Here is a 23,093-nt window from a genome sequence, read left to right on the forward strand (position 1 = left end):
GGGTTGCGCCCCTCGGCGAAATGCGAGCGGTGCCATGCTCTTGTGGCTGACTTCCTCCACATGGCCTGGCTTTGCCCGGGAGTGGCCCGGTTCTGGACGGCGGTATTCCGCGAGTTGAGCCAGATCCTGGAAAGAGAGATCCCCCCAGACCCAGCTCTAGCGTTGTTGGGCTACTCCAAGCCGCTTCCGCGGGCGCTGCGGCGACTGACAGATGTGGCGCTGCTGATAGCGAGGCGAGTCGTGGCGGCCTGCTGGATGAGAGGGCCGCTTCCCACTAAGAAAAGGTGGGCCAGGGATATGCTGTACTGTAGCACACAGGCGGAAACGTATAGCGAACTGTTGCCCCCTAGGAGTCGCCCTAAGAACTTCTGGGCGCTGTACAGCACTTACATGACAGCGGGAGACTCTGAGGAGACTGGTCAAGGGGAAGCGCAGCAGGAAGCCCCGGAGGTGTGCGGTGGGGTAGTGGAGGGTCTGCCACTGGATTAGAGTTCGCTAGTGGTGAGATAGGCCACGATGATAATGTGTTGTTTGAGAGAGAGACTGGTTGGCGGGAGGAGAGACGGGATGTCCCCTGTATGAGGCGTGGGCTACCTGGCGACGTGCTTGCGAAGCGGGCATCGGAACCGCAGGACTGGCCGGGCCTGGAGGCACGGGATGTGAGGTTTGGCCGGAGTTCGGCGCCCTGGTCAGAGACAGTGTGGATGAGTACGCATGGAACAAGTGAAGATAGAGACATGATGGCGAACGGGGAGGGGGGGGTGGGTGTTGAGACTCGGAGTGCGAACTTACGGGTACTTGAGCAGACTGCCTGCGTGTTGGCTGAGCGGGCTGGTTACACCACGGCGTGGGCTGGGAGGGCATACGTACCATATACGCTGGAAGTGCTCCAGCCCGAACTGTACTATGTAAAACTGCAATGCCGCCGGTCCTCCGGGATGTCGGCTAAATGGCTGTGTGAGAGCTGCAGGACCGCAATCGCCGTTTTTTCAGAAGTGACCCATTGCATGAGGAGCACACGGCAGTCTGCTACGTCTATTTACTGTGTCTCAATAAAGGTTTTTGAAAAGCAAAAAAAAAAAAACTTGTTCTTCTGATGGATACATCTGCCAGTGGATTCCTCACCTTGTGAATAGATTCCACAGCAGTCCCCACTCCCGGAGGAGGGTGTCCACCCTTCTATACCAGAAAGTCCTTAAGGACGGATCGTGCAAAGTGTCCGTCCCTCCTCACCTCGGTGTCTAAGCAATAATGCTTTGCGAAGGTGTGGAGGGAGGCCCAAGTTGCCGCCCTACAAATATCCTCCACTGGAACACCTCTAGCTAAGGCAGTTGTGGAAGACTTTGCTCTGGTAGAATGAGCCCTCAAACCCTTCGGAGGCTCCTTACCAGCTAGGGAGTAGCATATCTTGATGCACAAGACAATCCACCTGGAAAGGGTGCGCTTGTGCACCGCTCGACCTTTCCTGCAGCCAGCAAAGCCCACGAAGAGCTGGTCATCAACTCTGATGTCCTTTGTCCTGTCCAGGTAAAAGCTCACCGCCCTCTTAGGGTCCAAGCGGTGAAGTCTCTCCTCCTCCTTGGAAGGGTGAGGGGGAGGATGGAAGGAAGGGTAATGGACTGCCCCAGATGGAAGGGAGTTACCACCTTAGGCAAAAACGCAGCCCTGGTCCTAAGTACCATTCGTTCAGCATGCACAGTCAAGAATGGGGGTTTTGAACTTAGAGATTGAAGCTCACTTACCCTCCTTGCCGAGGTGATTGCAATGAGGAATACCGTCTTAAAGGACAACAGCCTCAAGGGACACTTGTGTAAGGGCTCAAAGGGAGAACCCATAAGATAAGTTAACACAAGGTTTAAGTCCCATTGAGGCATAACAAAAGGAGACGGAGGAAACTTGTTTGTAAGGCCCTTTATAAAACGAAGAACAATAGGTGATTTGAATAATGACGGCTGATCCGGCAAACAAAGGAAAGCCGACAAAGCCGATAAATATCCTTTCACAGTAGCCACAGCAAAGCCTTGCTGAGCCAGAGAAAGAGCAAACTGTAGAATGTTAGACAGACGAGCCTTCAAGGGATCAATGGACCTCTCTCCGCACCAAAGCACAAATTTAGACCACCTATATGAGTATATAGATTTGGTGGAGTGTCGCCTGGCCGATAAAATAACATCCACCACATCTGGTGGAAGAGAGAAAGAATTCAGGTTGCCCCGTTCAATCTCCAGGCATGAAGGTGTAAGCTCTGGAGGTGGGGGTGTAGAACCTGCCCCTCCGACTGCGAGAGGAGGTCTGCCCTCAGCGGGAGACGGAGCGGAGGGCACGAGGAGAGGTGGAGAAGATCTGTGTACCACACCCTTCTTGGCCAATCAGGGGCGACCAATATTACTTGGGCCCGGTCTTGGCGAATCTTCCTCAGAACCCGAGGAATCAAGGGTATGGGAGGAAACGCGTAAAGGAGTCGTGAACCCCAACTCAACTGAAACGCGTCCCCCAACGCTCCCTGCATCGGATACTGGAGACTGCAGAAAGACGGGCAGTGAGCATTCTCTTGAGTGGCGAATAGGTCCACCCGAGGAGTCCCCCACGTCCGAAAGACGTGACGAACTACCTCTGGATGAAGCTTCCACTCGTGGTCGGCGGAGAACTGCCGACTGAGACTGTCTGCACGAACATTCAGAACCCCGGCCAGATGATTTGCCATTAGACAAATCTGATGGACCTGAGCTCAGGACCATAGACGCAGAGCCTCTCTGCAGAGACAAAGAGACCCCACTCCTCCCTGTTTGTTTATATACCACATCGCGGTCGTGTTGTCCGTCAGGACTTGAACAGACTGACCGCGAAGGGAAGGAAGGAAGGCCTTGAGTGCCAAACGTATCGCCCGCAATTCCAGAAGGTTGATGCGAAGCAACCTTTCTTCTGGAGACCAAAGACCCTTGATCTCCAGATCCCCTAGATTCAGAACTGGAACGACCGCTCCGGTGTAAAATAAAGAAATCATTTCCTGTATGTCGAGAATCCTTTGAGGAGGAAGGAATGCTCGAAACACAGTAGTGTCCAGTACCGCACCTATGAACAGGTTGCGCTGAGAGGGCACCAGGTGAGATTTGGGTAAGTTTATCGTAAAACCCAATTTGTACAACAGCCGAGTTGTATCCTGCAGATGACGCAGCACCTTCTCTGGCGACTCCGCTTTTATCAGCCAGTCGACCAAATAAGGGAAAACTGAAATCCCCGTCCTTCTGAGATGAGCTGCCACCACTGCCATCACCTTCGTGAAGACTCGAGGTGCTGAAGTAAGACCAAACGGTAGGACCGCAAAAAGATAATGTTGCGACCCTACCGTGAAACAGAGATACTTTCTGTGCGACTTCAGGATGGGGATATGAAAATACGCATCCTGCAAGTCGAGCGACACCATCCAGTCCTCCTGATTCAGCGCCTGAAGAACCTGCGCAAGGGTGAGCATCTTGAACTTCTCCTGTTTCAGGTAAAAGTTCAAAATTCTGAGGTCCAATATCGGACATAACCTGCCGTCCTTTTTCGGAATCAGTTAATACCGGGAGTAGCATCCCTGACCCCTTTCCTGCTCTGGAACCACCTCTATCGCACCTTTCTGAAACAACTTCAGGACTTCCTCCTGCAGGAGAAGACGGTGGTTCTCTGAGCAAGCCCCTTGGCAAGGAGGGTAATCTGGAGGGAATTCCCGAAAGGGAAGGGCGTACCCATTTTCTACAAGATCTAGAACCCAGAGATCTGTAGTTACAGATTCCCAATCTTGTAGAAAATGGGTAAGCCGGCCCCCCACTGGACCAGTATGATCCGGAATGTCGAATCTAGGGCTGCTTTGCAGTGGTGGGAGGGGCTGAGGAGGAGGAAGAGGAGGAGGAGAGCTGACGGCCACGTGTGCGACCCCTAATTCTTCCTCTGTAACCTCTCGACGAGGAACCTTGCTGCTGCTGCTGCTGCTGGGACGGTCTATAGGAGCGAAAAGTCGCCTTTCCAAAGCCCCTATATCTTTTAAAAGAACCTCTCGGCTGGGATTGAAGGCCCAACGACCTAGCCGTAGCCTTACTCTCCTTGAAGCGTTCGAGAGCAGCATCCGCCTTCTTCCCGAACAAGCCAGACCCATCAAAAGGCAAGTCTAATAAGGTCGACTGCACATCGGAGGAAAATTCAGAGGACTTCAGCCATGCACCCCTCCTGGTGGCAACAGAAGACCCCATGACTCTGGCAACTGAGTCTGCCGTGTCCAGTCCACTCTGAATGACTTGTCGAGCAGCCGCCTGGCTATCAGTCAGAACTTCATTGAAGCCAGCCCTATCCTCCTCCGACAGCTTTGGCGCAATCTTCTTTGCCGAATCCATTAGCGCATGGATATAGCGCCCAAATAAACACGTCGCATTCGTAGACTTGAGAGCCATGCTGGCTGATGAAAAGACCTTTTTGGCCGATTGGTCCACCTTTTTGGCCTCTCTGTCTCCTGGAACCTGAGGAAAGGCCCCCTTTGACCTTCCCGAACAAGCCGCCTGGACCACCAAGCTCTCAGGCGAAGGGTGCGAAGTTAGAAATTCAGGATCCCCTGGAGCAACTCTATATCTCCTTGCGACTGCCCTGGAGACCGCAGGAGCTGAAAAAGGCTTGCGCCATACCTCCAGCACAGGTTCCATAATAGCCTCATTAAAGGGTAACAAAGGCTCCGAGACCGCTGTAGGTGAATGCAGCACCTCAGTAAGTATATTAGACCTGCACTCCGTGGATGGTAACTGTAGGTCCAACAACTCTGCAGCTTTTCTGATGACCGCATGATACGGCGATGCATCTTTAGAGGGCTCATCTGATGGTGGAGTGATTTCCCACTCTGGAGACAAATCCAATCCACTTGCCTCCTTCAGTTCTTCAAACACCTCATCAGATTCGACTAACTCTCCCTCTTCAGCCTCTTCCAACAGAAGGCGTCTCTCATCCACCACTCTCTGTGCTTCCTTTCTGGAACGAATCCACACTAGCGGCGTTGGCGGCGCCGTGTTCGAATCCGACGGCGCCGGCAGCGGCGTCGAACGCGGATTCGCTGGAGCAGCCGGCGTCGAACGAAGTCGAGTCGGCGCCGGTGAAGAGGGAAGCGGCGAAGTTCTCGGCGCCGGTAGCTGCCAAGACGGCGTCGCCGGAAAGAATGGCATGAACGGAGCTTGAGGGTAGACCTGCGGCACTCCCAAATTGAAAGCCATCGGACCCACAGGTGCACCAGAGGTATACATGGCCCTTGAAAACACCCCGTACATGGCATTAAGATAATGCGAGGGGTCTTGTCCTGGACCAGGAAATGCAGGATACTGGTCAGGCAGCACCGGAATCGGGCCTGGCGGCGCCAACGGTGGTACAAGCGGCGTCACAGTCTCACCCGGAGCCTGAAGATCCTCACTTGGGATGGAGACGGAGCCGGAGAATCAGCTGGAGCCGGCGAAGTCACCGGAGAAGAAGGAGCTGGAGGTGAAGCCGGGACCGGAGAAGGAGACACTGACTCTCTCCGACGTCGAGTAGGCGACTTCGACGCCGAACCTTTGTCAGAGTGATGATGTGAAGAATGCCTCCTCTTTTTCTTATGCCTCTTACTTTTCGAAGCATGCCCCGAAGTCGACTTGAATGCCGACCTCGACCTGGATCCAGACCACCTCCTTCCTCTTTTTTCCTTCTTCTTCATCCGAGCGATGAAGAGCTTCGCTTCTCTCTCCTTGAGAGCCTTCGAGCTCATCTTGCGGCAGCTGGAACAACCACCCACATCGTGGTCGGATGAAAGGCACCAAACACAGTCCTCGTGTGGGTCGGTAATAGACATGTGCTTGCCACATTCTCGACAGGGCTTGAAACCAGACTTCCTTGTCGACATCTTCGAAGAAAGACAGAAAATTTTCAGAAAATACACAAAGTAACACGTAAAGCTACTAGTAACGATTCCCGAAATCCGTTGGCGTCGTCGGCGCGGAAAAAAGGGAACTGACGTCATCACGCCGACGAGGTCTTCTTATGGAGCCGGTGACGTCAGCGGAGTCGCGAGCGGAGCCGTGTCTCTGTGACGTCGTCTTCGACCCCATCGGCGTGGACTGCTACAAAAGTTTCCGAATGTTGCTGGCGCAGGGGATATTCACAAGGTGAGAAATCCACTGGCAGATGTATCCATCAGAAAGACAACATGGTATAAATATTGAAAAGCGTGCAAGTGTATATGAAGTCTTTATGGATGGCGGGGATGAGCCTGCACTATAGCCAGAGCACAAGTCATAAGTGGTTCACAGTATTACAGAAAAAGGTGTACAAAAAGACATTTTTAGGGTTCAGTAAATGTGTTTATTTTTTATTAATGGTGCCCTTTCCCTAGATCTCTCTGTTGCTTTATTTTAAAGCTCTAATTTAGAAGGAATATGCTACTTACCAGTATGCATCTGTTCTTGGAATGTAGAGCTGCAGATCTATACACTGTGCATAGATCGCCATCTGGTGTTGGGCCCGGATGTTTGCAGTTTGTTTTTCTTCTTGGACAATCTTTGGAAGTCACGAGTTCGGTGACTCCTCCTTCGGTCCGTACTGCGCATGGGCTTCGGCTCCATCCTCAGATTGTTTTTCGCCAGCAGGGAAAAGATGGAGCGTAGTGATAATAGAAAAGAAACCCATGTGTGTTGTATCTAAATAAGATAGACTGGAACGGATACAGGTAGCCGGGGAGGCGGGTGGGCGTGTATAGATCTGCAGCTCTACATGCCAAGAACAGATGCATACTGGTAAGTAGCATATTCCGTTCGAGGCATATGAGCTGCAGATTATACACTGTGCATAGATTATATAGCAGTACCCAACCCTAGCGGCGACCACCGGTATCCGTTGCAGTGGTTTGAAACAGTGTCTTTAGTACAGCCTGGCCCACACTAGCTTGTTGTTTGGAGTGCACGTCTACAGTAATGTTTTGTGAAGGTGTGCGGTGTTGACCATGTGGCTACTTTGCAGATGTCATCTAAGGGTATGTTCCCTAGAAAAGCGATAGAAGCCCCTATCTTTCTTGTAGAGTGGGCTTTAGGTGGAACAGATAATGTTTGTTTTGCTTTGTGATAGCAAATTTGTATGCACTTTACAATCCATCTAGCTATCCCTGATTTTGAGATGGGGTTGCCTTTATGCGGTGGAGAGAAGGAGACAAACAACTGTTTAGTCTTTCTGAAAGGTTGCGTTCTTTGTATGTAGTACAGTAAAGCCCTTTTAACATCAAGTGTATGTAGAGCCCTTTCCGCAACAGATTGAGGTTACGAGAAAAAAAACGGTAATTCCACCGATTGATTGAGATGGAAGGGGGAAATGACCTTGGGCAGAAATTTTGGATTTGTGCGAAGTATCACATTGCTGTGATGTATCTGTAGAAAGGGTTCTTGTATAGTGAACGCTTGTATTTCGCTAACCCTTCTAAGGGAAGTGATAGCTACGAGGAAAGCTGTTTTCCAAGTGAGGAACTGTAGCTCACATTTATGCATTGGTTCGAAAAGCGGACCCATCAGCCTTGTAAGAACTACGTTTAGATTCCACACAGGTGAGGGTGGGGCCCTGGGCGGAATTACTCTTTTAAGGCCTTCCATGAAGGCTTTAATAGCAGGCACTCTGAAAAGTGATAAATGCTGTCTGTTTTGCAGGTAAGCAGCAATTGCTGCTAGGTGTACACGGATGGATGAGTATGCCAGGTTACACCTTTGAAGATGGAGCAGATAGCATATGATGTGCTGTATGGATACATCTAAAGGGTTGATTGTATTGTTACGGCAGTAAACAACAAATCTCTTCCACTTTGCGGCATAGCATGCTCGAGTGGTAGGACGTCTGGCTTCCCTGATAATCTTCATGCAATCAGGGGGAAGGTTAACCCCTTGTGTGCCACGCCCTTTCCCCGCCCTGTGCCGGGCGTTGCATTAGCGGGCGGGGTTCATGACGAGCTGGACTCGTCATGGGCACAGCGCAACCGCGGCCCATGACGAGTCCAGCTCGTCATGGGCACAGAAGGGGTTAAGGTATCCAAATTCTAAGATTTCAGGAGCCAGATCGCAAGGTTGAGCTGAGCTGGGTCCGGGTGCCTGATTTCTCTATGGTTCTGGGTTAGGAGGCATGGGGACAGGTGCAGTTTTTGGTGTCGTACCACTGAGAGCTGTAGTAGTGTGGTGTACCACGGCTGCCTGGCCCATGTTGGAGGTACCAGAATGAGTGTGAGGGAGTGCTGTTGTAGCTTCCTTACCACTAATGGAATTAGCGGGAGAGGTGGAAAGGCGTATGCAAATTTGCCTGACCAGTTCATCCATATCGCATTGCCTTTGGACAATGGGTGTGGGTATCTGGCGGCGAAGCTTGGGCATTTTTTGTTTTCGTGGGTGGCAAAGAGGTCTATCGGAGGATGCCCCCACTTGTGAAAGAATGGGTGAAGAACTTGTGGATGCAGTTCCCATTTGTGCATTTGCTGTGTTTGTCTGCTGAACAAATCTGCCATGGTGTTTTGTATCCCTGGGATGTGTTGTGCCAGGAGAAAGATCTTTTGTGGAATTGCCCATCTCCATATGCTCTGTGCTAACCGAGAGAGCTGGGGAGAGTGTGTGTCCCCCTGTTTTTGAATGCAGTACATTGCAGTCATATTGTCTGTGCGAATGAGGACTGCTTTGGCTGAGATTTGTTTCTGAAACGATTTCAGGGCTAGAAAGATCGCCAATAACTCCAGTTGGTTGATGTGGAGTAATTTTTGTTGTGGCGTCCATATACCTTGCACTGTGAGGTGTAATAGGTGCGCTCCCCAGCCGGAGAGCGATGCGTCCGTTGTTAGAATCACCTGAGGAACCGGGTCCAGGAACGGTCGCCCTTTGGAAAGGTTTGTGGTGTTCCACCACTGCAGAGAGCGATGGGTGCGACCGTCCACCAACACCAGATCCGTCAGCTGTCCCTGGGCCTGGTTCCACTGGCGTGCTAGGCACTCTTGGAGTGGACGCATGTGGAGTCTTGCATGAGGCACTATGAAGATGCAAGATGCCATCATCCCTATTAGCTTCATAAACACTCTTGCTGGGAGAGAGTGCTGAAGAATGAATCTTTGGCGCAAGGCTTGTATGCTTGCGATTCTGGCTGAATTGGGATAGGCTATAGCTTTTGAGGTGTCTATAGTGGCACCGAGGTATTGCTTTGTGTGAGACGGTATCAGCTGGGACTTTTGGTGGTTCACCGTGAAACCTAGCTGGTGGAGTAGTTGGATGGTAGTGTTTGTATGTTGCACACACTGGTTGTAGGACGCGGCTTTTATTAGCCAGTCGTCCAAGTAAGGGAAGACGTGAATGCGTTGTCTTCTGAGGTGTGCCGCCACTACTGCAAGGCATTTGGTAAACACTCGTGGTGCGGTTGTGACCCCGAAGGGGTGAACCTTGAACTGATAATGTTGGCCGTCCACCACAAATCTGAGGTACTTTCTGTGAGAAGGGTGTATTGGAAAATGAAAGTATGCGTCTTTCAAGTCCAGTGTAGTGAGAAAGTCGCCCTGACAGAGGAGTGGGAGAACTTGCTGGAGAGTTACCATGTGAAAATGGTCTGAATGTATGAATGCATTTAGAGGCCGGAGGTCTAGAATGGGCCGTAGGGTCTCGTCTCTCTTTGGTATCAGAAAGTACAGAGAGTAGACCCCTAAATTTTGCTGATTGACGGGGACCTGCTCTATAGCTTGTTTTTGCAGGAGGGAGATTACCTCTTGTTTCAGCAGTGTGGTATGTTCTTGTGACATTGTACGGTGCCTGGGTGGAATATTTGGGGGGTAGATGTTAGTTCGAGACAGTACCCTGACCGAATAATTTGGGCCACCCATTTGTCTGATGTTATGGTCTCCCAGGTGTGAAAAAAGTCTTGTAGTCTGCCCCCGACTGGAGTGGAATGGTCTGGGGGGAGCAGGGGAAAGTCATTCCGTGGCCGGTGTGGCAGAACGGGCGGTGTTGGTTTTGCCCCTGCCTTTATTATTGTTCCCTCTATATCCACCTCTTTGATAGCCCTTTGAGAAGGTAGTCTGAGGAGGGGACTTGTAGGACGTAGAGGCGTTATCGGCAGAGTAACCTCTGCCAGTGCCTCAAAAGGAGGAACGGCGAAAGGAGCGTCTAGGGGTGTGGGATTGTAATGCCCCCATAGACTTCGCCGTATCTGTATCCTTCTTCATTTTTTCCAGGGCTTCGTCTACTTTTGGGACAAATAAGTGTTGTTGGTCAAAAGGGTGGTTCAATATAGATGCTTGGACCTCCGGCTTAAAGCCTGAGATTCTGAGCCAGGCGTGGCGGCGAAGCAGAACACTGGTGTTTATAGCCCTGGAAGCTGTGTCTGCTGCGTCAAGGGCACATTTAATAGAGGTGTTGGTAATGATCTTTCCCTCTTGTATCAGTTCATGAGCCTTATTTTTATATTTCTCTGGGAGATGTTGCATGATAGCCTCCAGCTCATCATAGTGCGCTCTGTCGTAGCGTGCCAGCAGCGCTTGCCTGTTGGCGATGCGCCACATATTGGCAGCTTGCGAGGCAGTGCGTTTGCCTGAGGCATCTAAGAGCTTGGACTCCTTCTCGGGTGGTGAAGCCTCACCCGATGACTGAGAATTGGATCGCTTCCTAGCTGTGGATACCACTAATGAGTCTAAAGGAGCAGGTCCTTTAATATAGGCAGGATCTGTGGGGGCTGCCTTATATTTCTTCTCTATTTTGGGGTTTAAGACCCTAGCCCTGACTGGGTCTTTGAAAACCTCTGCCACATGTTTTGTCACCCCTTTAAGCATGGGTAATATGGCAGTAGATTTATCTGCAATGTCAAAAGTGTCAAGTAGGAAGTCTTCCTCAACTGGATCACTGTGTAACTCCACCCCATGATAATGTGCCGCCCGTTGTAACAAGTGGTGGAACCCCAGGGAGTCGTCCGGTGGAGATGGCCTGGATGGATAAAGATCATCCTGAGGCACATCTGGGATATCTGGATTGTGATAATCCTCCCATGGGTCTGGTGTTCCCGGAGGAGTGGGGTCCTGTGGGGCATCTGTTGGATCATAATATGGATCCCCTTGGTCATCAGGGTCTGGAGACTGGGTTGGAGAGCGATGAGGCAAGGGTGGAGAAGGTGGAGGCGGAGATGGGGGAGGAGGCGGAGATGGGGGAGGTGGAGGTGGTGGGGAGGGTACTCTGAAGGGGGATGTGGCAGAGTCCTTCCGTTTTGGCGGTGGAGGAGGAGCTGGCTTGTCTAAATGTCTTTTCTTGGAAGACAAAGTCAAATGTCCAGTCTTTGGATCCTTTGTTAAAGTCTTTTGACGAGGATCTGGCGTGAATAGCTCCTCCGGCACCGATTCCTCTGTCGGTGCCGATGTCTTCGGAGCCGACGGCTTCGTTGGTTTATCCGTGCCATGCTTTTTCGGGGCCTCCGATTTTTTGTTCGGTGCCGAGGCAGGCTTCGGCACGGGAGCGTCGGTGCCGAGGGATTTATGTTTGGTCGGCACCGAGAGGCCAGGTTTCGACACCGATGGCTTCGGAACGGAGCTGGTGTGGCTTTCTTCGGTGCCGAAGGGTGTTTTTCGGCGCCGCTAGTAGGCTGGCTCGAGCCCGAGCCGCCGGGAGACTTATGATGCCTCTTCACCGGGCCCGAAGGTGGGGTGATGGAAGCGGTATGCTTGGTTTTCCCTAGGCCCGGAGGCGAAGGTGTAACCGGAGTCTCTTTCGGTATGGGCGCGGGAGTGGGAGGGGGTAGAGTACTCACGACCCTCTGCGCCGGTGTGATCTTCTCCACGTCGGAGTCGTCGGCTTCGGAAGTGCTGACGACATCGTCCTCCTGTTCGGTGTGCTGCTGTCCCGAAGCTCCGGTGTCTTCTCCGAAGATGTCAGGTGGAGCCGAGGTCGATGAGTGCGCCATGGTGCGTCGAGCTCGTCGATCCCGAATGGTCTTTTTCGATCGAAAAGACTTACAAGTGGGGCAGTCTCGGGCCTCGTGCTCGGGAGAGAGGCAGAGGTTGCACACCTGATGTAGATCGGTGTGGGGAAATTTAGACCCACATTTTGGGCACTTCTTGAAGGGAGTCCTTTCCATCGGCCGAGACCGGAGTCGAGATAGACCCGAAGGCCGCTGCCGATGCCTGAAATCGAGGAAGTGCCGAAGAGAGAGATGAAGAAGATTATTTCATCTGAAGAATCTCGATGGACGAGGATTTTTCGTCGAAGGTCGAACTGGATAGGTTCGAAGACGGAGCACGAAGTATTACATCCGAGCCCGATGGCGGAAAAAAACAATCTGAGGATGGAGCCGAAGCCCATGCGCAGTACGGACCGAAGGAGGAGTCACCGAACTCGTGACTTCCACAGGTTGTCCAAGAAGAAAAACAAACTGCAAACATCCGGGCCCAACACCAGATGGCGATCTATGCACAGTGTATAATCTGCAGCTCATATGCCTCGAACAGAGGTTTATTTATCTTAAATGATAAGAAACGTGCATCAAACTATGAACATCAACAAAACTGGTTAGAAAATAAAACATGAACACTGGTTCTGACAGCACGTACCAACAGCATGATCCTCTAAACTTAATTCTGAGTGAAGTGGAGCGCCCTATTTACGTCAAGTTTACATATCCTCCGTCCAACTCCCCCCCACTGGAAGCACATGCATGTGTGGGGAATCTGGCAGAGATTGTATTGGACAGTAGCTGTCCTCGCTCATCTGGCAATCTCTAGGAAGACCACATGGCTAGGTTGCTCAGCAAGACTTCCCTATTGTGGTGTTCTCTTAACTTCCAGGCAAATCTCAACTGAAAATATTTTCCTAAAACTGAAATATCACAAACACAAAAATTACACATACTTAAGTACCAGTAGTATTATGCAGAAAATAATGTACGACTTACTAATGGCAATACAAATGGTAAGTGGGTTATGGGGGGATTTAAAGACAAGCTCTATCTGATAACGGATCACATTTATAACACAATCTACGTTTTATGTAATGAAAGGGGACTGATGAAAACAACAAATCAAATAGTGAGTAGGAGTGCTGCTTGTAGATGCATAACATCGGAGCTATTAAGGTTGGTGTTACCTGTGAGATAAGAAGCTGGCATGCTGCCAGTTCTCTTTCATTCTCATCCATCTTTTTGTTACTTTCAGTTTGGGTGCTCTCCAACTGCTTGCAGCGTTTCACCATGGTTTTGACTTCTGACTTCATTTTGCTAATATACAGTCTTGCAACCGTAAACTCTTCATCTATTAAACCGGTCCCTTCAGGCTGCTGAGTGAAATTAAATGGAGAGAAATTAATACACAAGTACAACAACACAACAATAGTTATCCTTCTATCTTTCAAGCTACCCCTAAAAAGCATAGATGGGTAAAGAAATTAGGCTAACAAGCATTCATTTAAAATCTCTAAAGAGTTTGCCAACTAGCGTTGTGTTCGAAGTTCCACTATACAAGACAATGGTGTGACATTACTCCTTGATCAATTAAATTCATAAATTTAGCGGAAAAACATGAAAACTCAACCCTGACCAAAAGTCTGTAGTCCTTAGTAAAGTTTCATACATATTTTGTGTTCATTAATCATTTCAAAATTAGTCTCAGATGATTATTCCTGGAGTTGAAACAGACTTTCTTAGATAATCTTTTCAGGGATTCTGAGCTTAGTCACTGAATTTTTCATTTTATATTAACTTTAATTTAATCAATTTATAATTAATCCCATTTACTCTTCTCTCAATTAAAGACACCCAGTTTTTTCAAAATTAAAATGACAATTCCTCTATATCCCTAATTATCAAGTCCATTCCGTCTATGTTTCACCCATGCCTTGCCCATATACATGTATGTTTTCTATTTCGTTGTTTACAATTATTTTATTTTTGCATGGTAATTACAAGGCAACTGACCCAACAAAAACATGTCACCCCTTCCAAATGTTGCTGGGTCTCCACTGCTGTGTGTTTCAATTAAGGTCATATCTATTCCCATAACACACCAGAGTATTGGGAATGCCCCCAGCAGTGTCGCTGAGTTTTAAACGTGTGTCAATTGTATACAATTCTATGTCAGGACTCGGAGGCGAGGTTCCCATTAACAGTAGGAAACGAGAAAAGCAAAGAAAGTCCATCCATAATATCCTGCTGTAGCCTGTCCATCTTCCTCTTCCTTTGCTGCTCCAGCAGCAATACAGGTAAGTGCATTTTGGATTCCTTATTTGTTATGACAGTACCTTTGTGGTCAATTTTAGTGGATTAGCACGTTTCATTTGGTGGTACTAGTGCTAATTGTCAGCGCCACAATAGCTCATCTGCTCCTACGCGGCAGCCATCATTCTAGGCTCGCTCAAGCGCGGTAGGGTCTTCAAACCGCTAGAGGGCGCGCTCGAAGAAATATACACACAGCGCGTCCCCAACCCTCCGGCAGCCAGAACACGAGCCCACGCCTGAAGGGAAAACACCCTACGGAGTAAGAAACACTGCTCAGGGACACCCCAGGCGTTATTAACCCCTTTAACAAACAAGGGCCCGTCCCATTTCAACACATTTGGCAGTTGCCTTTAATATCCCTCAGATTTATTCTAAGAGTGGTTCCCCTCACCAATATTGCCAGTAGGTTGAATATGGATTTCGAAGAGACTGGGGAATATATGGAGGAGGAGATCACCTACCTCCCCATAGATGACCAGCTTTGTGAGGTAATGGACGCGTCCTCAGGGCTCTGTCTCATGTAGTAGCCCCCCTGGAGAAGACACTGCTGGCACTCTAGGCGCAGTGCCAGAAACCCCTCAACGGGCCTCCGGCGCCCCTATCTCCAGGTCAACCGGCTACCCCCAAACCAAGCCCACCCCAGAGCCCAGACAAACGCAAGCGCTTGAGTGACCTCGGGGTCGATCTTGATGCTTTCGCACCCCTCAAGAAGGCTTTTCTAGAGGCTCAGCCCATACTAGAGCCACAGACGACAGATCCTCCCGAGGTAGTTCCACGCACACACCCCACAGGTGGACCAAGGGGATGGGGATGACTCTCCCTACACATCGGATGGGGACAGGGATGGTTCTAGACCGTGGTGCCCAACGCCCAGCACCCCGGTCGGGACAAACCCATCCACGGGCGCCGGCCCCTCTTCACAGGGGGATTTGCTGGACCCGATGATCTCCTACACCTGAGGTCCGCGGACATGTGCCCGGCACCCAAGGTTGTGGCCTACATGGCCAGTTGCCTAAGGAAGCCCATAGAGGAGGTGAGGGGGATGTCTAATGGCAGAATGCCCACGGCCCTCTTTGGAGGGGAAAGTGGCTACCACACTGGAAATAGATCCCAAGATGGCCACTTTCTTCGCCAAATTTGTTCACAACACCAAGAAGGGCATTGAAAGGTCCTGGCGGTCGTGCCAGGATAAGCTCCTGGACATTGCGGGACCTTTGGCTAAAATCATGGATACGGCGGAGGACGCCAAAGCCTCCAGTTCCCTCATCTCCCCAGAGGTGCTATCTAGCTGGGTTCAGAGGGCCATCATCTTCCTGGGGAACGCGAACTACGAGATCTCTACAGAGCGGCTTAGGTCGCTTCTCATTAAATTGATCCCAAATTGGGGTCGCTTTCCACATCGGAGGCAGGGACAGTGGCCTATGGTAACCTGTTTGGGGACCCGTTAATCAGAGAATTGGGGAAATTCGTAAACACCTATAATCCCCTGATAAAGCGCAATCTTCCATCAATAGGATATCTACTCGGGTTTTTACGGCAGCCGGTCGAGGTAGGGGGCACTTGTCTGGCCGTCCTTCTCAACCAGCCTCCAGAGGTGGGGACTCAAGACGGGAGCCAGTGGCAGGATCCTGGCAAGTTTGGCAATTTCTACCAGACTAAGTCCTATCCCCAGCGCCGCGGAGGCAGGGGTGGCCAGAGAGGAGGCAACTTTAACAATACACAAGGTGAGACTCCCAAGACCCGACAATATTTTCAGTTAGGGGTAGAGTGGCCCTTTTTCAGCTGAATTGGGAAAAGTTGTCCTCGGATGCATGGGTAATCCAGACAGTGGGAGGCTTCCACATCAAATTTTACAGAACGCCACAGCAAAACCGCTTTCCCACCCCACTGACCCTCTCCCCAGAGCAGAGGGAGTTGATTGAGCAGAAGACAGACAGCCTGTTACGGAAAGGGGCAATAGTGAAATCTACGATTCGCAGGGTTCATCAGCAATCTCTTCCTTATGGAGAGAGGGATGGCGGGCAGCGTCTGGTCATCAACCTCAGAGAATTCAATGCCTGGCAACTCTACCGTCATTTCAAAATGGAGGGTATTTACCTCCAGCGGGATCTCCTTCAGGCCGCAGACTGAATGGGTCGCCTGGACCTCAAAGACGCCTACTTGGCGGTACCAGTCTTTCCCCAACACAGACGCTTCCTGCAGTTCATGTGGGGTTCCCAGGTGTTCGAATTCACCGCCCTTCTATTCGTTCTCTCATCAACACCATTGTGTTTCACCAAGTTGATGAGACCAGTCATCCAGCATTTACAGTCCAGAGGGGTAAGACTCATTATCTACCTCGACGATACCCTACTGATGGACCAATGCCCGCTCTGCTTGTCCACGCATCTGCAGACAGCGGTAGACCTTCTAGAATCTTTAGGGTTTGTAATCAACAAAGAAAAATCAGCTCTGGTTCCATCCCAGTCAGTGGAATTTTTAGGATTTCTCATGAATTCGGTTGAAGCAACTCTAAGCCTTCCCTTGCAGAAGCTGACCAAGATCCGACACAAGCTCAGGAGAACCATCTCCAAGTCCCATGTTTCGCTCCGTCACTTGGCACAGATTGTGGGTCTATTCTCGTCGTCCATACATTCGATCTTCCCGGGCCCCCTCCATTAGAGGGCTTTGCAAAGCCTGAAGATCGAACATCTCCGGAAAGGCCTCTCATACTACGAAATGATCCCTCTGTTGGTAGAGGCAAAAGAGGAGATGAACTATTGGCTAGCCCACATGGGTGCCTGTAATGGCAGAGCGATCTTCGGCTCCCAACCCGACCTCGTAATAGAGTCAGACGCCAGCGGCTGGGGCGCGCAGTGTGGGAAATTCTCCACCGGCGGCAAATGGTCATCCATGGAACGTTCTTAGCACATCAACTGCCTTGAATTGATGGCAGGCTTTGATGGACCAAGGAGAGAGTGAAGTGCTCAGTCCATCTCCAGATTAACAAAGTAGCGTCGGTACGCTAGGTCAATCATCGGTGGGGGGGGGTTTCGGTGTGGGGCGGGCGGGGGTGGGGGGGGTGGGGGGTGGAGATAAAAAAATCCTGTTGGATCTCGCCCGTACCCTATGGGAATATTGTCTGCCCAACCGAATCTCCCTGTCAGCGGAGCATCTCCCGGGGACTTCCAACCAGATAGCTGATTGGCACTCCCGCCATTGGAGTGATGCAAGTCTTTGGAAGTTGAACCCCAAGATCTTTTGTCAGATCCAAGCCAGAGGGGGTCCCTTCTCTACAGATCTCTTCGTCTCCCGGCTGGACTGACAGCTCTACAGATACTGTAGCTGGAGGTCGGATCCCCATCCAACAGCCGTGGACGCCTTTCTCGAAGATTGGAGCAGGGAACAGCCCTACGCCTTTTCCTCCCTTTGCCATGATAACCAGACTGACGGCGCAGGTGCGCAGACAGAGGGCAAATGTAGTGGTGGTGGTTACCCCAATCTGGAGGTCATATGTCTGGTTTCCAGCAATGATGCAACTTTCCTGGGATTTCCCAATCCCCCTACCCCTATTTCCCGATCTCCTCCAGGATCCCCAGAACAATCCTCACCCGCTGATTCTAGTGGAATCTCTCCGCCTCATGGCCTGGAGGGTTACAGGCGACGTTGGAAGGTCCCAGGCCTTTCAGCAGAATCTTCCTCCTTACTCGCGAAAGCCTGGGCGGAAGGTACGAGCAAACAATATCGATCTGCCCGGTCAAGATGGCTGGGCTGGTGTCTCCAACACCAAATTGATCTCACGGGGGCCGACATTGTCCACGTCGTGAATCCTTTTGTCCAGGTCGGCGATCTAGGAGGGTCACTTACCAGTGGATGGACACCCAGTAGGGGAATATCCACTAGCCCAGAAGTTACTAAGGGGTATCAGACTCAATTTCCCCTGGGCCTAAATATTCCTCTTAGTGGAATGTTAACAAAGTTCTCTCCCTGTTTCAGTCCTGGCCCTCCAATAAGTACTTGTCCAGGAAAGTACTGTCGGCAAAGTTAGTGATGCTACTGTGTCTACTATCCTGCTGCCGAGTCTCATATGTCCGGTCTCTGGACATAACAGGTAGAGTCTTTACCCCAGAAGGGGTGGTTTTCCACATTTTTCGCATAACTAAATGCAACTCCAGGATAGTATCCTATCCGTCCTCGCGTTAGAATCCCAAGTTGTGTATAGTTCATACCATTAAGGCATATGAAACTATGATTGACAAACTCCATCCACATGAGGAGAAGCAATTCCTAATTGCCCTCACTAAGCGGTTTCATCCACTACGATTGCCAGATGAGTCAGGTGGGTCATGCAAGAAGCAGGAATTGACACCTCTCGCTGTGGGGCCCACTCTGTGCTTCGAAGGCCTTTTGTCTTGCGCGCCTTGAGGACATCCTCAACGTGGCGGATTGGTCTAATGACTCCACTTTGAAGACGTTCTATTTTAAACCAGTTCCCTCTCTGGCAAGTGTGGTGGTAGATAAGCTTTGAACCAGCCTAATCCTCGCCTCCGGGTCCCGACTGTAAGAAAGTGGCTCTGTATATACTGTCCCCAAATAGGTACAGTCCACAGTCTCCAGAGGTTTGGCAGAGGCTAAAGTTAGATATAACCTTACTCTCTAAAGTGGTAGCTTGGTCGAGCAGTAAGGCAGTATCAGAGGACAGTGTAAAGCATTTGTTGTAAACACTCAGTCAGCAAATGGTCTCACACACTCAAGAACTGAACTCTAGGCCAATGGTTTGTATATAAAAATATATAGTAGTTTTATTTTAGAACCAGAAATAGGTATCAAAATATACTTTCTCAGAATGAGATGCTTTAGTTAAATACTTTCAATAGGCAATATACTTTTGAACACAGTAATTACAGTTGTTGCAATAGGCAACACAATTCAAACACAATTATAACATTGAGCTCAATGGTACTTTTGGGATTACTTATCTAACCACAGGACTGGATCCTAGATTCAGTCCTGGGACATTTCCTGGAAACAGGTAAGTAAATACGTTTTGGTTACAGGTATGATTTTTAGGGAATATTATTGTATTTCAAAAGTTGACACTTCGAAACTTTTTCACATAGAATCCCCAATGTTATCCTATGGGAGGAAATTCACTTAGCAGCTAAGTAGGGTTATCGTTACTTTTTCTTACTCAGTGCTGGATCCTGGATTCAGCACTGGTGCATCTCCTGCAAACAGTTGAAAGAAATAGTTTTTGTTACACAGGTGATTTTTAAGGAATATTTGTTTGTTTAAAAAATCGACACTTAGAAGAATTTTTGGTAAAAACCAGGCAATGTTATCCTATGGAGGAAAATCAAGTTAGCGCTAAGTACAGTTGTAATTACTTTTCAGGGTCAGTGCTGGGCACCAAGATCCGGTGATGGATTAAACCCAGATCAGTTGACTGGGGGTGAGTGCTTGCAATGTTCAACACTCCGTCCATCATTTCCTTTGGTTTTTGGGCACCAAGATCCAGCACTGGGATCTCTCCTGATAACAGGCGAGTAATTTCGTTTTCGTAATTTGGCTGATTTTAGATGACTATTTTAAAGTTTCAAAATTCGACACTTAGAAGAATTTCCAAGTGAAACCAGTCAATGTCACCCTATGGAGGAAAAGTGAGTTATCGGCTTTTGGGTATGTACTTGACTGGCAGAGTTAAGGTTCTGGGCATAGACTCAGGGGTCTCCCAGGGTCAGGTAGGTACAGTTGTTACACCCTCAGCGGCACAGGGGCAGCCGGGTGCAGAGAGAGTTAGGCCCAATGTTAGCCTATGGCGGGCATGGGGCCTTTAGTTGGTGGCTAATAACAGGCAGGCCATGTGGCTGTGGGAGCTGGGCTCCTGGTCACTTACTCAGGGCAAGTGGGGACGTAGATTAGGATAGATGATGCACTCCCAGGGGTACTCGGGCGGCTGGGTTAAGGGTGCTATTGAGCCGTCGGGCGCCCAATGGATTTCAATGGAGAAGCTACAAAACAAACAAAGGCTGCAAGCTCGGGGACGAAAATTCTTCAGGTGCGACCACCACTTCGAGAGGTAAGTTGGGAAGCTGTAGGTTAGGTAGGCACCAAGGAGCTGGGCACAGGGGGCCGCACGGAGCCGGGTGCAGGGGTGTCTTTTCGCGTCGGGAAATCTTACCCTCAGCCGGTCGCGGTTGGAGGGGTCCCTGGCAGGCGTCGTCAGGAGCGTCGCAGTGGGTCCTCGGGTGCTGAATTCTGGGTCACAGTCGCCGGGGGGGGGGGGGACGTCCTCGTGGTCTTTGTCCACTACGGCACAGGCCAGGCCTGGCGGGGACAGAGTGTGCAGGAGTCGCGGTTCCTGGTTGGCACCAGGGGCTTGTTACTTGCTTTGAGCAGAACCACTGGTCAGAGTCCCAGTCTTTGTAGAGTCACAAGGCAGTCAAGTCCTCCAGGGTTTTTAGGTTGCTGACCACTGGAGACGCCGGGTTTCAGCAAGAGCAGGTTCGAGGGTCGACAGACCTGTAGGGCTGTGGCCAAATTAGTTGGTGCCTTCCTCTTGTTAGCAGCTGCACGGCAGGTGTTTGTTTCTTGTTCTTCTTGCTTGTTTCGGATTCGGGATCTGAGGAAGGAAGGTTCAGGGTACCCCCTTTCCTCACTTGGGCGTTCCTGCCAGTCTTCCAACCAGAGTGGGGGTCAGAACCGGTGGGGGCCGGTTGCTGAGTACAGCAAGGGGCCTGGAGAAGCTCACAAAGGCGGCATGCCTTTGAAGCTTACCCTGCCCATCCTGGGGAGAAGACTTAGCACCTCGCCCAGGATGTGCATTGCTGCAGGCCCAGGAGAGCGGATGGCTCTCTACCCAGGGGTCCAGCAATATGTCTGCTGTGTGGCAGCCTAGGCAGCCCCTCAGACAGGACGTGGATTGTAGGTTAGGTTCAGGGGGCAACTTTAAGTTGCCCTCTGTCGTGCATTTTACATTAAATCCCACACTGGCATCAGTGAGAGTTTAATGTGCTGAGAAGTTTGATATCAAACTTCTCAGTCTTCAGTGTAGCCTTCATGGTGCTGAGGAGTTTGTGATGACGACCTCCCAGCACCATATACTCTTAACGGCGGCACTGCACTTACAGTGCCCAGGAATGGACCTGGGTACTGTAGGGGTACAGGGCTCATGCCCTTGTACCCACACCACTGGCATAGTGCACCCAGCTACAGGGGTGACTGGGGTATGCCAGGGCAATGTGTTTGTGGGCATGGCACACAGGGATGTGTGCCATGTCGACCCTCTGTTTTGTTCTGCACCAAGACACTCTGCCTGCAAAGGCAGTGTGTGTGTGTCAGGGCACAGGGCCTCTAAAGGTGGCACAATAAGTGCTGCAGCCCTTAGGGGTCTTCTCTGGTCACAGTGCCCTAGGTACCTAGGGTACCATTGACCAGGGGCTGACATGTGGCCAGAGATACCAATTGGGTTTAGGCTGTTAGGCAGTTTTAGGGAAGGAACACAGGCCCTGGGCACCTAATTGGCAGGAGCCTAGGGCACACCAAGGAAACGTGCATCAGTTATCAGGCAAAAAGTGTGTGTGGGGGGAGGGGGGGTGGGGGGGAGGGTTACTGCAACAGAAACCCACTTCCTTACACACCACAGAAGCAGTATCCCAGGGGAAGGTCTTCATGCTGCAGGAGGTTGGATCCATCTCCCTACCAAGTTTGGATATGCTAGGAGCCCCAGGAGCCGCCCTGCCCCAATACCTGGGGTACCTGAGCCCTTGTAGCAGCCAAGGCTTGTTTAGTGTCCTGCATGGGCACCAACACAGAGCAGAAGTCAAAGAGCATCAGTAGCCTGGCAACAAAAAAAGAAAAAGGGAGGAGGGGGGGGGGGGGGGGTGGGGGGTTTACTGCAACAGAAACCCACTTTCTCACACTGACATAGAATGAAAAATGTCCTAGCTATCGTAAAGGAAAGTTCCAATTCTATTAAGGACACGGAGGCGAGGATTAGTCCCCCCGGCTATTTCTTCTATAAACTGTTTCCCTCCCACTATTGAGAGGAAGTTTAGTCAAGAGACTTGTAGTAACTGGTCTGTTATGAAAAGAGCGAATTGTTCGTCGTTTAGATTGTTGGTTATACTGTCACAGGGTATTTGATCTATGGTGCAATTAGGTTCAATGCAGTGTCTAGTAATATGTTCTCCTTGTTCTTTAGGAGCGGAATCTAACAAACCGGAATGAGAAGAAGGAATCCAAAATGCACTTACCTGTATTGCTGCAGGAGCAGCGAAGGAAGAGGAAGATAGACAGGCTACACAGGATATTATAGGAGACTGTGTTGTGATAGGATGGTCTTTCTTTGTTTCTCTTGTTCCCTACTGTTCATTGGAAATGTAGTTTTGTTTACTTATCACATTCTTGAAATGGCTGCTGGAGTATTCAAATGTGATTAAAGTTAAGAAAGTACAGCCTAACACTCGCCTCCGTGTCCTTAATAGAATTGAAACTTTCCTTTACATTAGCTAGGACATTTTTCATTCTGTGCTTCAGGGACTGGTGATCAAGGTAAAATCTATTCTTCCAATTGTTTACACAGGGTCAGAAACCTTGCCTTTAACAAATGCTGTGAAAATAAACCTTCAACTTCAAGACTGCAGATGCAATCATCCTTTCTATCACGCTCTGCAAGGTCAGTCAGGTGGACGGCATATTTGTCTGAACAACCCCATATTTAACAGCTGCTGAGATTATATCTGGTCTGTAAGTAGATCTTAGGGCAGCTTTTACATATAATGCATGGAGAGCCTTTACTGTAAAAAAGAAGGAATCCAAAAAAAAGGTTGGAAAGAAAAACTGACTACAATGAAATTATGAGATAACTTTAGAAAGCA

General features: G+C 50.1%; 1 protein-coding gene across 2 annotated transcripts in view; it reads right to left on the reverse strand.

The window, feature by feature from the left end:
• KIF5B (kinesin family member 5B) overlaps nucleotides 1–23,093 on the reverse strand; it is a 721,610-nt gene that overhangs the window by 290,700 nt on the left and 407,817 nt on the right. The window contains exon 16 of one of the 2 annotated variants that reach the window (XM_085631849.1): nucleotides 13,110–13,298. In XM_085631849.1, the coding sequence (XP_085487975.1) occupies nucleotides 13,110–13,298 (189 nt within the window). The remainder of the gene's footprint in view (nucleotides 1–13,109; nucleotides 13,299–23,093) is intronic. The other variant, XM_085631850.1, reaches the window with a different exon arrangement.

The sequence above is a fragment of the Triturus cristatus genome, chromosome 10, assembly GCF_964204655.1.
Source record: "Triturus cristatus chromosome 10, aTriCri1.1, whole genome shotgun sequence".
NCBI classification, from domain to species: Eukaryota; Metazoa; Chordata; class Amphibia; order Caudata; family Salamandridae; genus Triturus; species Triturus cristatus.